At 40.8% G+C, this 14,980-nt stretch overlaps 1 protein-coding gene across 3 annotated transcripts in view; it reads left to right on the forward strand.

Moving 5' to 3' along the window:
• The window catches only part of Golim4 (golgi integral membrane protein 4), a 76,152-nt gene that overhangs the window by 26,924 nt on the left and 34,248 nt on the right, over positions 1–14,980 (forward strand). For all 3 annotated transcript variants that reach the window (XM_076867280.2, XM_076867281.2, XM_076867282.2), the window contains exon 2: positions 14,488–14,562. In XM_076867280.2, coding sequence (XP_076723395.1) covers positions 14,488–14,562 — 75 coding nt within the window. The remainder of the gene's footprint in view (positions 1–14,487; positions 14,563–14,980) is intronic.

Below are 14,980 nucleotides of genomic sequence, written 5' to 3' on the forward strand. Positions count from 1 at the left end.
TAATTTATCCCAGTCTCATTTAAGTTATTTTCAATAGATTTTATCTGAATTCTGATTATGGCATGGGGTGGAATAGAAAAATTCAAAGTCTAATCAGAATGCTGATATCAAATATTTTTTCTTGCTTTTAGCATCTGGTTCTCTCCTTCTCCATAGAGCCTGGCTATTGATTGATTTTTTTTTTACTGTGCTTCCAAAACTCTCAATATGCTTTGTTAAATGTAGATATATTTTCTACCTTTCATATAAAAACTTTAGAGGTTGCCAGTGAATTCCTGTGCTTATAATGGTACAAATCAGCAGTATTGAAATTAAAGTTTCTTAAAACTGGCCTCTTAGCAGTCTTGTCTCAAATGTGACCATTTACACTTTTCATGTAAATATTTATTTTCATGTATTTTTTATGAAATAACATTTGATAGAAAGACTACAGTGGTAATGTCACGTTCTGCCTTGGATGCATTTATTCTTTTGTTTGCAAAAATCAGTCATTTAACGAACAGCATGTACTGGTGTTGTACCAGACTCAAGGCTAGGACACAGGTGTATAAAGAGGTCAGTTTTCTCATAAGTAATCCCACAGTGCAGTGGGAATGACAGATGTATACATAAAACATTTTAAAGAGAGTATGGACTACTGGGCGCGGTGGCGCATGCCTATAATCCCAGTGGCTTGGGAGGCTGGGACAAGAGTATGGCGAGTTCAAAGCCAGCCTCAGCAAAAGTGAGGCACTAAGCAACTCAGTGAGCCCCTGTCTGTAAATAAAATACAAAATAGGGCTGGGGATGTGGCTCAGTGATTGAGTGACCCTGGGTTCAATCCCCAGTACCAAAAAAAAAAAAAAAAAAAAAAAAAAAAGACTATCGATTAAGAGGTACTGAGGGTCCTAGGGGAGAAGAGGATGGATATCATCAGCCCAGGGAGGCCTCTGAGGTTTTGCTTTTACCAACTCAGTTTACTCTTCACATGATGCAGGACAGACCTGCCCACCAGAAAAGCTTTTATTATAAAACCTTCCACATCCTCCCACCCTCATCAAAGGTTTCCCACTATCCACCCTAAAACCCACATCTTCTTTAAATACTGTGTCCTCTCCTAAAGAATGAAGGAGGAGTAACTCTTCAGTTTGACCTGGAGGGTCTCACCCGGTGATCTCAGCTTCAACTGTTAAGGAATTTTACACGCTGTGCAGTGATTACTGATTAAAATGCCCACCCCAGGGCTGGGGTTGTAGCTCAGGGGTTGAGTGCTTGCCTCGCATGCATGAGGCACTGGGTTTAATCCTCAGTAGCACATAAAAAAATATATAAATGAAGATATTGTTTTTGTCTACAATTAAAAAAATATTAAAAAATAAAATAAATAATGAAGTGCCCACCCCTTTCCTCTCATGTAGCAGTGGCCAGTATCTTAGGGCAAAAAATACCCATGTTTAGGGCCACATGTGTTTTTAAACCCTCAGGAAAGTATTCATTTTCTGTAGCAAATATGAAAAAAGGAAAAAATTATATGGGAAAGGTGGCATAGGGAAATCTCTGACCTTTTATTTCAATTTTTTTGTGAACCTAGAACTTTTTTTTTTTTTGAAGTCTGCAAATTTTTAGATTGTTATCCTAAAGGAGAGCTTCAAGTTGCCAAAAAATGAGAATACAGGATTTTCACTGAGAATCCCAGTCAAGCTGGTGAAGCAGGTTTTAGATATATATACTGTCAACTTTGTCTCCTCAGTGAAGACTTTTTATAGTTTCTTATAACTCAGTTCTAAGATTCCTCAGTGGTAAACAGAAGCAGTTGAGCAGCTGGTAGTGGTGGACATTGACATCGGATGCCAGGATGTTTCAAGGTGGGCTGTGGAGGAAACAGGGATATACTCCAGAGGGTCCGGTGTTGGTTTTAGTCATGTTAGTGGTGGGGAACATAGACCTTCCTCATAGTGGCCTTTCAGCTGCCAGTAGCCTGCACGTTTCTTAGATTAGTCTCCATGCTCCTCTGTGCTACCTTGATATCCCCGTTCAACATGAAACACATCTAAAATTGAATGAATGATGTACTTTCTCCTCATCTTCCTTGATCTTTGGTCCACATTTCACCCAGTAGCTAAGCCATCCTTGAATCTGTTTTTGTAGTGTACTTTGAATCAGTCACTTTTGCGTTTTGAATCAGTACCCTAAACATATTTTGCTCCTGTTCATTCCCCTTCCTCTGTCAAAGATTACTGTATATGTGCACATACATGTGAGTTTCCCATCTCTTTGCAAAATCCCCCCTCAAAAAAGAAGGCGTCTCATACTGGAATCAGTACAAAGCCTCCGCTATTACTGGCAGCTTTCTTCACTGCTTTATTTCAAACAGCAGAGCACTGTGTGAGGAAGACACAGTAGCCCAAAATGACCTTGTTTAATGTGGTTAGATATTTCTGGAAGGCACCTGACAAAATCTTTTTTTAAAGACTACAGTATTGTTTAAAATAATGTGGGTATTTATTCCCAAGATCATGTCCTCACAATTGCAAATGCAAAATGTCTTTGTAAGCAAGGCTTTTTACAACAACAAGCAAACAAAAACAAAATCAATACATCCAGGAGCTGATAATAGAAAAAACATGAATATGCCCCCATGGAACAAATGGAAATGGCAATCATCCTGGTTTTCATCACATCATCCCTGTGACTTAGGACGAGGTCTCCAGGGCCGGCACCAGGCAGAAATCCCCCAAATGCCTTATCTCAAGCATAGAGAAGTGTGCTCTAGAAAATGGTCAGAAGAAGGAAAAAAAAAATGACTTAAGTTGATGTGTACATAGATATTAACCATATGAGGAATTTAATAAATTGTTTTTAAAAGATATGTGGAGGGCTGGGGATTGGCTCAAGTGGTAGCGCGCTCGCCTGGCATGCGTGCGGCCCGGGTTCGATCCTCAGCACCACGTACAAACAAAAGATGTTGTGTCCGCCAAGTACTAAAAAATAAATATTAAAAAATTCTCAAAAAAAAAAAAAAAAAAGATATGTGGAAAAAAGTGACCTATCTAAATGTGTTTTATATTACATTTCACAGATAATTTTATTTATGTAACTAAAAATAACAAACGCCATGACTTTATATAGAGAGGTAGCTATATCATAAATCTCTTGAATTTTTGGCAAATTATCAAATCATACATTCATAGAAGTACATAAATCAGCAGCGTACAACTCAGTGAGCTTTTACAAGGCAGACAGCATAGCCAGTGCTCACACCAAGAATCAAAACACCACCGCTGCCCCAAAATGTTCCCTCTTGCTGTCTTCCCGTCATTGCCTGGGCCTCCGCCACATGCACAGCATGAACAGTAGCCTGTCTTCTGTCACCATAGATGAGGTTTGCTTGTTTTCTAACTTTTCATAAATAGAATCCTTGAGTAAGTCGCACTCTGCTGTCTGGCTTTTCTCCTTGAGGTTTTGTTGGTGGGATTCATCTAGGTGGTTACAGTGCATTTGTTCACCTGGCTGGGTGGTGTTTCAGGTTTTGAACAGCTTCAACGGATTCATTATACTGCGATAGGTACTTGGGGTGATTCCAGTTGGGGACTGTTGTAAACACTGCTACTATTAAAACTCTCCTATGTGACTTTTGGTGAATCAATGTCAAGTGTTCAGTTGAGTGGATGCCTGGGAGTGGGATTTATGAGTCAAGGTGTGCCTTCAGCAGCTCTGAAAAACACTTGCAAACAGTTTTCTGTAACGGTGAGAGCAGTTTACATCCGTCAGCAAAGCATGAGCTTCCTCCTGCACGTTCTTGCTCTCAGTTTGTTTTCTGTCATTTTTGTATTTTCATGAGAAAATAGTGGTATTGCACTACGATTGCAGTCGGCATTTCTCTGATGACTAATTGAAACTTTCATACATTTGATGGCCATTAAAATATCTTTTAAAAAACATTTATTAAAATATGCCTGTTCATCTTCTTTGTCCCACTTTTTTTTTTCACTTCCCTAAAGTTTTGTATATTCCGTTTAGAAAAAAAAAGTCAACATTTTTACAAGATTGTGTCATTGGCATGCTAGCAAAACTGAAGATCTTCTTATATTTGGATAAAAGGAAATTTAACCTTCCTTTGGGCTTATTTTTATTTTATCTTTTGCATTGTGGCAACCTCCTAATTATTTTGTGAAACTGTGTTCTCTCTTAGATTCTCTGCTCTGTCTTCTACACACTTAGAGCTCTTTTTTATAATCACATAGATCCAGTTAAGTCATATTTAGCACCAACTCATTGGTTCTGCCCTTGCCTGTGTCACCACCTTCCTGTTGGCTCTGTGGTAAACTCTGTGCTGACTCCAGTGTTGGCAGAATTCCCCTGTAAATGTCCACAGCAGTGGGTGCAGCACCCTTGCTGAACACTCAGATTGCTGGGCCTTCTTTCTGGAAATTTGGATGCAGTTGATTTGGGTTGAGGCCTAGGAGCTTATGATTTTAGCAGGTACTGCAGATTATACTCATCTTCAGGAAGGTCTGAAGAATTTTGTTTTGGTCTTGGTGCTCTTACACATTTTCTCCGCTGTCTAGGTTTTCCTGTCCTTCCTCTAGTGTCATCGTTTCTCTGGGAGTCTAACTTGACATTTCCAGACTGAGTCCATCACTGAATAATGAATACATTCTTATTCCTGATCTTCCTCACAAACCTGTGGTACCAGCAACCTTCTCCATGTCAGCTGAGAATGCTCAGTGACTGCTCTTCAGCGCCCATGCAGAACCTGAACTTGTCACCACCTCCCCACTGGTCCTGCTGCACCCTTTCCTCAGGCTGGACCCTTGTAGAGGGCCCCTCCTAATTACTTTCCCTGTTAGCTCCTTGGACCCATTCACTCGAACTGATCACTGTGAAGTCAGCCTTGTGTTTCTGCTCAGGACTCTGCAAGAGTTCTCCATTTCTCTGCAAGTCAGAGCCCAAGTCATCACAAGCCCTGCAAGACCCACAGATACCTGCCCTTTCCCCCCCTTCACCCTGTGCTTTGGAAGGTGGCTCTGCCCCAGGCACACTGACCCCACTGACCTCACTGCTTCTCTTGGAACATCCCAGGAATGCTGGTGCTGTAGGGCCTCTGCAGTGGGCTGCTCCCTCTCCCTGGAGCACTTGTCTCCTTGCTGCCTGTGAAACCAGCTGCTTCACTTTTTCAGGTTTGGCTCAAATGTCTCTTCATTGAGACCTGCCCTCGCCATCTATTTAAAAATGAAACCTGGTTCACCCTCTCCATACCTCCCATCTCCTTCTGTCTCTTTTATATTCTTTTCTCCCTCACTGCCCGTGGCACCAATTACATTCTTATATATTATTTGTTGTTTATTAATTATCATCTGTATCTCTCTGTCAGTATATAAACTCCTCAAAAACAGCTTTTTTTTTTTTTTTTTTTTAAATGCCCGGACATACTGAGTGCTCACTTAAATATTTGATTTGTTAAATGAAATATTCAGGATGTAATAGAGATGAAAGACCTTAAATAGTATCTCTTTATAAGCCAGAATTTTATGAAAACCTTTTCCAAGATATGTTGCCCATTTTCACATGTTGAAGTAGAAACTTGAAATTGAAGCTGATGAAGGTGTTGAAGGTGGGAATGCTTGTTTACTGCTGCATTGATTTGATGGAAAAGCCAGGGGTAGCCAGGTTCATTCTGACCTGCATGTGGGTGTTCTCTGCAATACAACAGAAAAATCATTTAAGGGTTGATATTGAGCACTAAATTTTAGGATGTTCCCTCCTTGCTAGCATTTCTTAAAGTATTCTTAGAGGTAGGTATTCATTGGGGGGAGAAATATCAGATGACTAATGAAAATTAAATGTCCTTTTTTGTTTGATTCAAGCACATCAGTTTTGAAGAGTACATGCATAAATTCATAGATGCATTGTAAAGATAGTGTGCCTTTGCATATTTAGCTCATCTTAAGGGTATTCTTAACACACCCTTGTGTCAGTCTATGGGACCAGGAAAACTTCCTTCTGTCTCTTACCCCTCTCCATTTCCTCTCCTTTCTCTCCTGCTTTTGTTCCTGAAATACTATGGGCTCTCTAGATAAAACCTGACCTCTGCCACAGAGGTCTATTGATAATATCTAACCTTAGAATAACTAATTACTGCTATTACTCTGTATCCCTGCCTTCCTAACCTTTATATACCTATGCAGTCCTACACGTCTTTAAGGATATAGCTTTGCTATCTAGAGTGAAGCATTGTCATGGGACAGGAGCATATTTTCCCCTCAGCACTCTAACAGATTCAGTTAGTAAAATGTGCTGGCTCAGCCAACCATTGCTTCGTCCCAGCCTGCCTAACCTTTGGTGATCTCTATAATCATCTTCTGTCCTACCTGACAACTTAAATTGATTGATTGTAAGCCTTTGTAAGAGTAACTCCTACACCTTGGTGTTTCCCAGGGTGTCTGGAACATGTTGGGCTGTAATACAGTAGCTCTGTGCTGTTGAGAGAAGAATCCTTTCCCCAGAGTGAATAGATTGTGTCTGAAAATCAGAATGATTATTAGTGGCTCAACGCTTGAAAGAATGCCAGAAAGAAAACTAGTGCACACAAATATATCCTAAGTCAGCTAGTACAGCCCTTGCTGGAAAAAAATCCGAATCTCAATTAGAGAGTGCATGGGGGAAAAGCCCAAGTATATTTTTATTTAAAATAGAAGAGGCAGTTAAGCACCAATTCAAATCATGGTTAAAATTTCCCCTTAAACTAGTTCATAGACTGTATGCATTAGCAAACTTAAAAATAGACATCTGTGTGAACTATTATAGGAACTTTATTGTGCAGTTTAAAAAAAAAAATACTGCAATTGCCATGCAATAGAGAAGTATCTAATCAGACTGTTCTTTTTTTTTTTTTTTTTTCTTTCAGCATTCTGAAAGCATCTATATTTCAGGGCTGTGATTTAAGTAATGCTAATCTTATGAGCCTATACATCAACAGATGAATTTATATTTAATCTCTGTTTTGTTATCTGTCTGTTCTCTGGGATGTGTGAGTACTAATGAGCCAGGCAGTGTAGGAATTCAGTTAGGAATGCTGGGGCATAAAGGATGGCAGACACAGGAAGGAAAGAACAAACAGTCTTCAAAATACATTTGTTCATTGAATAAATATTATTGAATACCATTAGCTATGAAGAACTGAGGGATGAGGATTGATGCAGTCAGTAGTGGGGACTTGACATACAAAGGGGAAGGAAAAGGAGTCAGCCAGTCCCAGGCTACAAGGCTGGTAGTTTGTTCACTTATTCTCTCTCTCATTCATTCATCCACCCAACATCTATAGAATGCCCGTGATCTAGTAGTGCACCAGAGATATCAAAATGAAATTGAGCAAATGAGAAGCTTTTGTTCCAGTCAAGCTTTTGTTCTAGTGGGATAAGCATACAACAAAATATGTAGTAGATAGTAATCAGTGTTAGAAAAATTAAGTAGGAAAAGAGATTGGAAATTTTGAAGGTGGGAGGCAGGTTGCAATATTGGAGAGGTGGTCCTTAGCAGGAAGATGTCTTTTTAGTAAAAATTTGACAGAAGTGAGGAATCTAGTCTTTTAGATTCCTGGAGAAGACGCAGTGGAAACCCAAGGAAAAGGCAATACGGGCCACTGAGGTGATAGCACATTGGCATGTTCAGGGAGTAAGGAGGCCGTGGAGCCAGAACAGGATGAACAGTGGGTAAAGCCTTGTGAAGGCTTTTGATTTCACTCAGCATATGAATTGGGAGGGGTTGCCCCATCCTGGCCTTGAACATGTAGTGTTGTTAATAATTGAATTCAGCTGTAAATTGTGAAGGAGATTGGAAAGGTTGTGTGTGTCAGTTAACTTTCTGTCACTACAGCAAAGTACTTGAGGTAATTAACTTGTAAAAAAGAAAGGTTTATTTTGGTTCACAGTCTTGGAGGTTCCCATTCATAATCCATTCTTTGGTTCCATTTTTTTTTGGAATGTGACAAGGCAGCCCTTTGTGGTGGTAGTACATGGCAGAAGAAAATTGCTTACACCATGAGACAGAGAACAGCAGAAAAAGAGGAAAGGGGTGGGGTAGGGGCTCCCCAAATCTTCTTTGAAGGCATACCACCAATGACCTAAGAAGCTCTTGGTAGGCCTTGCCTTCTAGTGGTTTCACCACCTCCAAGTAGCACCACCCTGGGAACTAAGCCTTTCACATAACCTTTAGGGTACGTTCCAGATCCAGAGTATAGCATTGTGAGACTGGACTGAGTGAGAAGTAAAAGCTGGACTTAATAAAGTTTGGAGTCATCTGTGAAGGACCACAGTGAGCCATGAACAGGGTTCAGAGCAGGCTGTGCCTTAGGATCCCCTTCCTTCCCTACTGCCGGGGGCTGCAGGAAGAACCTAGTATGAGCCTTGAAATGGCAATACTTGTCTGCTTCCTTTATTCTTTTATTTATTTGTTTTATTTTTTTCTAAGGCGATCTCCCGTCTTCTTTGTTAGACTTGAAGTAAAATTATGAAAGGAAGAAAAGATAGTTGGAAAAAAAATGTATCTGTTGTGTTGTCTTCATGTTGAATCACCAGCACACTGCTCTATGGAGGAGGGGTGGGCCCGTGCCTGGCTTCCACCCTACTTCTGGCTACCAGAACCATAACCCAAAGTTTTTCTTAAAGACTATAACAAATATCTAGGCCTTTAGGCCTAATAAACCTCTCAAACCTAAAACGTTGGGTTCTGGGAACTGTGTGTATTGATTTCCTTTATGTGCCTTTTTATTTTTTTCTTTTTAGTTTGGGAGGGAGGGGTCATCCTTCTTGCTCTGGTACTTTCCTCAGCCAGAGTTCTCCAAAGCACAGATGGGTTTGTTTTAACTTTGATCACACAGAGATGATAAAGTTGCTTCCAGATCTTGATGTGACTTTGATGCCAAGCCTGGGTCACTTGTTTGCTTTGTAAAGATAAAAACATCAGATTATAGTCTGAACTGAAAGCAAAGTTTCATGGGCTGTCACTACCACCAAAGAAACATTGCGGTCCCTTGGCTTCAGGTGTTAAGGGACTTAGCAGTGATTTCTGCCTAATTTTGGAATGTTACTTTCTAATTCTGAATTGGAGCACTTTGCTCTGAACTGGCATAAATGCCTATTTTGCCCGCAAGTGAATATATACAGCTAATTTCTTTTGTGGCTTTCAGATGGAAGTCAGAGCTAAAATGGAAAATTGCTGCAGGAAGCTGGCATGTTTTTAAAACTCCTGAGTGTTTTTTAAGAGGAAATAAAACCTCTTTCCATTCTTCACTGCATGGAAAAAATTATATTCATTTTTTCAGTAAGCAGGGGAGGAAATGAGTATTATGGATTTTCATATTTTTCTTATGAGTGCTTGTGTTTCAGATCCTATTCCTGTTGCAGTCTAACTTTGCATTAAATAACTTGAACACTGAGATTGAGCCATTGTTTTTATACTTATTTTTCCTTAGGCTCGTTCGGTGCTGTGAGAATACTCATTATATACCATTTTTGTCGTAGAGTATCTAGCAGCATTAGTTCATCTTGACTGATGCCCTTGACTCCATAGTATAAATAGAAAAACAGAGATCGGTGACAAGGATTGATTAGCAATCCTCCTTCTAAGTGCAACAGTAAACCTAGCTAGATAAATTGCCACTCTAAAAGCCTGAAAAATGTTAGTAAAAGAAATTAAGGGTGTGCGTGTGAGCGTGTGTGTTTAAATAGTGAAATTTTCTAGAAGTACTATAAGGACACAGAGATTCTATTTGGTCTGTTTTACTCTCCAGTTTTTATTAAAAAAATGGCTTACAGGCTTAATGAGCTATGGGGATGTTTATTTGCTTCTCTGTTTACAGGGGAATTTCTGTAAGTAAAAGGAAACAACAATATTATTGCCATTCAAGTCAGCGTATATATGGTAATATGTGTGTGTTCTTTGTTTTTTATTAAACTTTAAATGTAAGATGGGAAGGACTTATGAGAGATTGTTTGATTCCTTCTTTTGTACATTTTTTTTCTTCTCTCTTTTTTTTTTTTTTTTTTTTTGGTACCCAAGATTTAACCCAGGGGACCCCTACCATTGAGCTACATCCCCATCCTTTTTTATATTTTTATTTTGAGACAGGGTTTGTGTTGCTGAGGGCCTTGCTGAGTTGCTGAGGCTGGCCTCAAACTTGGAATTGTCCTGCCCCAGCCTCCAGAGTACCATTGTGACCTGCCTTCTCTTGCACTTTTAAGCCAATAAATAGGTTAAAAAACTTCAGCATTTTATATTGTTCACTGGGTGTCAGGCAATTTTCTGAGCACTTAATATATGAGTGTTCCCCCATGTATGATAGGGTTATGTCCTGATAAACTAATAAGTTGAAAGTATTATATATAAGTTGAAAATCCTTTTCATATAGCTAACCTTCTGAGATTCATAAATTGGCAGCAGGGTACACTGCAGAGTGTGGGTTGTTCAGTCACTTGGCTGGCTGAGCTGCCACTTTCCAACTCTGCCCAGCATTGCAAGAGAATGTTCAGTCACCTATCACCAGTCACTGTATAAATAAAAATGCAAAGTACTTTCTGCACTAAGTGTATATTGCTTTGTACCATTATGAGGTCAAAGAATCAGAAGTTGAGGACTTCCTGCATATTCATATTTAGCTCTGGTATGCATTTGAAGAAACAGGTAATGTTATTATACCTATAGACCCTAAAAGGAAACTCGGATGCTAAGAAATTCAGCAGCTCACCCCATAAAAAATGAATCTGAGATTTGAACTCAGGCACAGGTCTGTGCTCTTAGCCATTACATTACCACCTGCCTCTTCCCTCTGTGCTCCGCTTCCCCCTTCTTTCTAGACTTTTTAACCCGGGGTTGGTTTCCACTCTGCTGCCCTTTACCTAATGTGCCTTCCTCAGCTTATAGTTTAAGGCTTCTTTTTCTATTTCTCTTTCTCCTGAGAGTGATGAAGAACAGTGTGTCTCCACATTTCCATCACTCTTTGCTGCTCTGCTCTTTCCTCTTCCTGCAGTGTGATATCCTCCAACCCTCAAGCCAAGTCTGACTTCTTAAGTTATATTACATCAGGACCAGAAGCTGCTGCTGAAATAATGGCTTGGCCAGTTCTGAGCGAGACATTATTAATAGTTCAATTACCTCATGGTTTCTTCATATATTCTTCATTCCTGTTTACCACATCTTTTTTTTTCCTACCATATTTGCAAAATCACATTTGTCTGGCCTTAGACCTTATAATTAGTGATGTGACTATGTAGTCATGCATGTGTTTCAGATTTCCCAGGATCTTTGAATCTTTACCAGAGTGCACAAACACGCCTCCATGGGGGTGGGGCGGGCATTGCACAGGCTTTATGTGAGTTATTTATGACAGTTTTTAAGTAAGTATCCTAGGGTCTCCTGGCTCTCCAGACATACTGCTGCTAATATGTCGAATGTGTAAATTCCCATTGAGAATGAGACTGTCAGAGACAGTTGTATGGTTCAGCTTGATAAATGGGTCCTTCGGACCTAGGTTGCACATTATCTTTTTGACTGAATTCCAGGGAAGAGAATACAGACTGAAACACCATCTCCTACCTCTCTGCAGCACACTCCACCTGGTTCCCCCGTGCTCCCTCTCTGCTTGATCCAATCTGGTGGGCTCTATTTTCTTTGACGATGAAATCACACTGATGAGTTGTCTGCTTCCTCAGTCAAAAAGCATCACTACCTGATTCCCTGGAACCACACTTTGCAAGTGACTTGATAGTGATTGCTGCCTTATTTTATTAAATAAATAACTTCACCAGATTTTAAATTCTTTTTTTTTCTCTATCCTTAGCAATATTTAACATTTAGAAACCGAGGTTGCTGGGGTGGGTGATGAGCACCCCAGCCTTCGCATATACCTCTTGACTGTCCTGCTCTTTATCATCATCACCATCATCATGGTGTTGCTGTGCTGGGGCTGTTTCCCCCTTAATGGGTGACCCCCATTCAGAAGCCCCTAGACTTGGGACTCACTGCCTCTGCTTCAACGGTTTCAGCAAGATCTTGCCTGTTCCTTCCTTTAAAAATGAAGCACATGCTTGCTGAAGTCCAGTCTGTAATGTTACCTACTATACCAAGATTCCCTTTTGTTTCCTTTTTTTTGTTTCCAGAACTGGGGCTAGAACTCAGGCCTGGCACATACTAGGCAAATGCTCTACCACTGAGCAACATCCCCAGCCCTTTTTATTTATTTTGAGATAAGGTCTTGCTAAGTTGCCTGGGTTGGTCTTGAACTTCTGACATTCCTGCCTCAGCCTCCCAGTAGCTGGACTTACATGGGTGTGCCTCAGTGCTTGGCTTCAGATTCCCTTTTCACCTTCATGCTTATGTTCCTACAGCTTTCTACCCAGACCATAAGACCTTTGGCCAGTGGATTGGGAGAGACGCAGTGTTTTTGTTCCCAGCTGGGCAGCTTAGGTGTGTCTGTAGCAGCCTATTCTTGCCTCTGTTGTATCATGATCGTATTTTAATTTAATTCCCCTTATGTTCCCTGTCCTGGAATGAGTGCACAGTTTAGGGCTTGGCTCACTGAACCTATATAGTGTTAATCTTTATCCTTTGTCTGTTTATCCACCAAATCATTCAAGATGAGGATATTAGTAGCAATCCAGGAAATCTTTTGATTTCAACAGGCTTTTGGAATTGACCCAGGACCACACATATAAATGTTTGAAAAAATGTGGTTTCCCAACACTGGAATTTTAGTTCAGGTAGGGGACCCCATACATGTGGGGTTGTATTGAATCCCTTTGTAGTAATAATGAGGGAAAAGTATGTCTCGTGAATCAAATAGGCAGCCTGGTAAAGGACGGAGATGGGGCAGGGCTTATTTTGGTGATTGGCTGAGGATCCATGCCATCAGGGGACTGCATCAGGCCAGTTTGTGTGGTCAGAGGAGTCCCAGGTGTTTTGGCAGAGATGTTAGCAGGGGTGTTAGTAGGCACAGGGTCTGTGACAGCTGCATGTGGAACCCCAGGAAAGGGAGGCTTATGTGGGACGACAGGACGAGATGCAGTGTGGGAAAAGGTGGAGGATCCAGGAGATGGTGGCTGTGGTGGAAAAAGAGTGGCAGTTGTTGGAAAATGGCAGCTGAGATCCAGGGAAAAGGGCAGGAGAATCCCTTTAGCAGCACAAGCGGATAGTAGAGCTGGGGAGGCGAATTGCTGGGACCATGATGACTTTGGCAGCAGCCGGTAGCATTGGGGAACTTGTGTGTATCATACCTGTCAGCTGGTGATTGATGGTGAAATCATGGAATGCCATGGAGCTCGGGTCTGGTAAAAGAATGGAGTAACGGGTTTGGCCTCACATGCCAGGGAATGAGATCATACTTACACAATGCTGAACAAACAGGATCCAAAGGGTACATCAGAAATGTAATCCATCCTCTCCCCATGTCCCCTCTTTGCCTGTTCCAACCACTCAGGCCGCCAAGTTTTCTGTTCATGGGTGAAGCCTAAGAGACTTAGCTGCTGCTTCTGCTTTTCTCAGATTTGAAAAAACAAAACATAACATTCAGTGACTTATACCTACACAGTGTCCGTTTCGCAGTTTTTCTGTCTGGTCCCATGTTATTAAAAACACTTGGTTCATTCAGAGCTTGGCTTTTCCCTCTCTCGCAGCTTCTGCTTCCTGCAGGTATGAAGCCTGCAGCAGGGAAGAGAGCTGGGTTCAGTTTCTCCCTGGTTCCCCCAACACACTGCCTGTGTTCACTGGCATCCCTGGCCTCTGCAGAGTAGGTGGGTGAGCGGGGAGGACAGAGGGTCTTACAGAACTGACATCTGTTGCCATTGACTTCTTTGGGCCTTGGTAGGCAGCTGGTAGACCTGCCTCATTCTTTTGTGGGCTCTTTTATGGATTCTTTGGAGAGTCCCTCCCCTCTCCAGCTCTGTGCTTCTCTTACCTGTTTGCCTTGACTTAGGCCAGGGTGGGATTGCACCTTCTCTTTCATCCCAGTGGTGTGCTGCCAAGGTTTCCTGACAAGGTTGGTCCAGGCAGTCTTTGCTCAGATGAAGATCATGTTGGTTTTGTAGTACTGAGGAGAGATCTGGGTGGAAATATAGTGGCTAATACAGGTGAGAGCAGGAAATAAAAATGTGGGGACAGCTGATCTGCAGGTGGTGGTTGAGGGTAAGAAGGTGGACATTGTTGGCCAGAAAGAGAGAGTGAACCTCCCAGAGATAACCTGCATTTGAAGACAGGGCAAGAAACAGTTTCTGGCAAAGAAAGCAGATGTATCAGAGTATTTACTCTAGAAAAGGGGACACTGTCTGGGAGTCAGCCAATAATTATGTATCTTAATATGTTTATCCCTTATCAAGAAAATAGAACGTATAATGCATTTGTTTTTATTATAATTGTGTAAGGGCCCTACACTGCTTTCTTCCTATTTTGAACAGATGTCGTTATTATGGTAGAATTTCTAATTCTTTGAAGAAAAACTTTTAACTCTTCCCTTTGCAGTTGTGTACGAACATAGATCAAGATTAGAGAAATCCTTGCAAAAGGAAAGACTTGAACATAAGAAAGCAAAGGAGGGTAAGTAAATTGTGCCATGTGTCTTCTGTACTTTTCGTACAATTTTAAAGCACCATGGGCTTGATTATGACTTTTATTTATTTATTTTTTGGCTGAAATATTTTTCAAATCAACTTGAAATCAGTGTTCTAGATGGTCAGAGAAAAAGATATGCTAAGCATTGTGCAGCTATTCCTGCTTGAGATTACATTTGGAATCTTTTGTTTGTGCCACCTCAAGGTAGTTTATATATTGCTTATGTGTATTATTTCATAAGTAAATGACTTTTTATCTGAATGTTACATATATATATTCTCAACATCTGGAACTTCTGTCCCAGATAGTGGGAGATAGCCAGCCTTATTCAGTAGATGACACTTTTGAGAGACATATAGATACCCGTGTATAATACAATGAATAGATCACACTATCTGCTGTC

This window comes from Callospermophilus lateralis, chromosome 10 (assembly GCF_048772815.1).
Source record: "Callospermophilus lateralis isolate mCalLat2 chromosome 10, mCalLat2.hap1, whole genome shotgun sequence".
In the NCBI taxonomy this organism is placed as follows: domain Eukaryota; kingdom Metazoa; phylum Chordata; class Mammalia; order Rodentia; family Sciuridae; genus Callospermophilus; species Callospermophilus lateralis.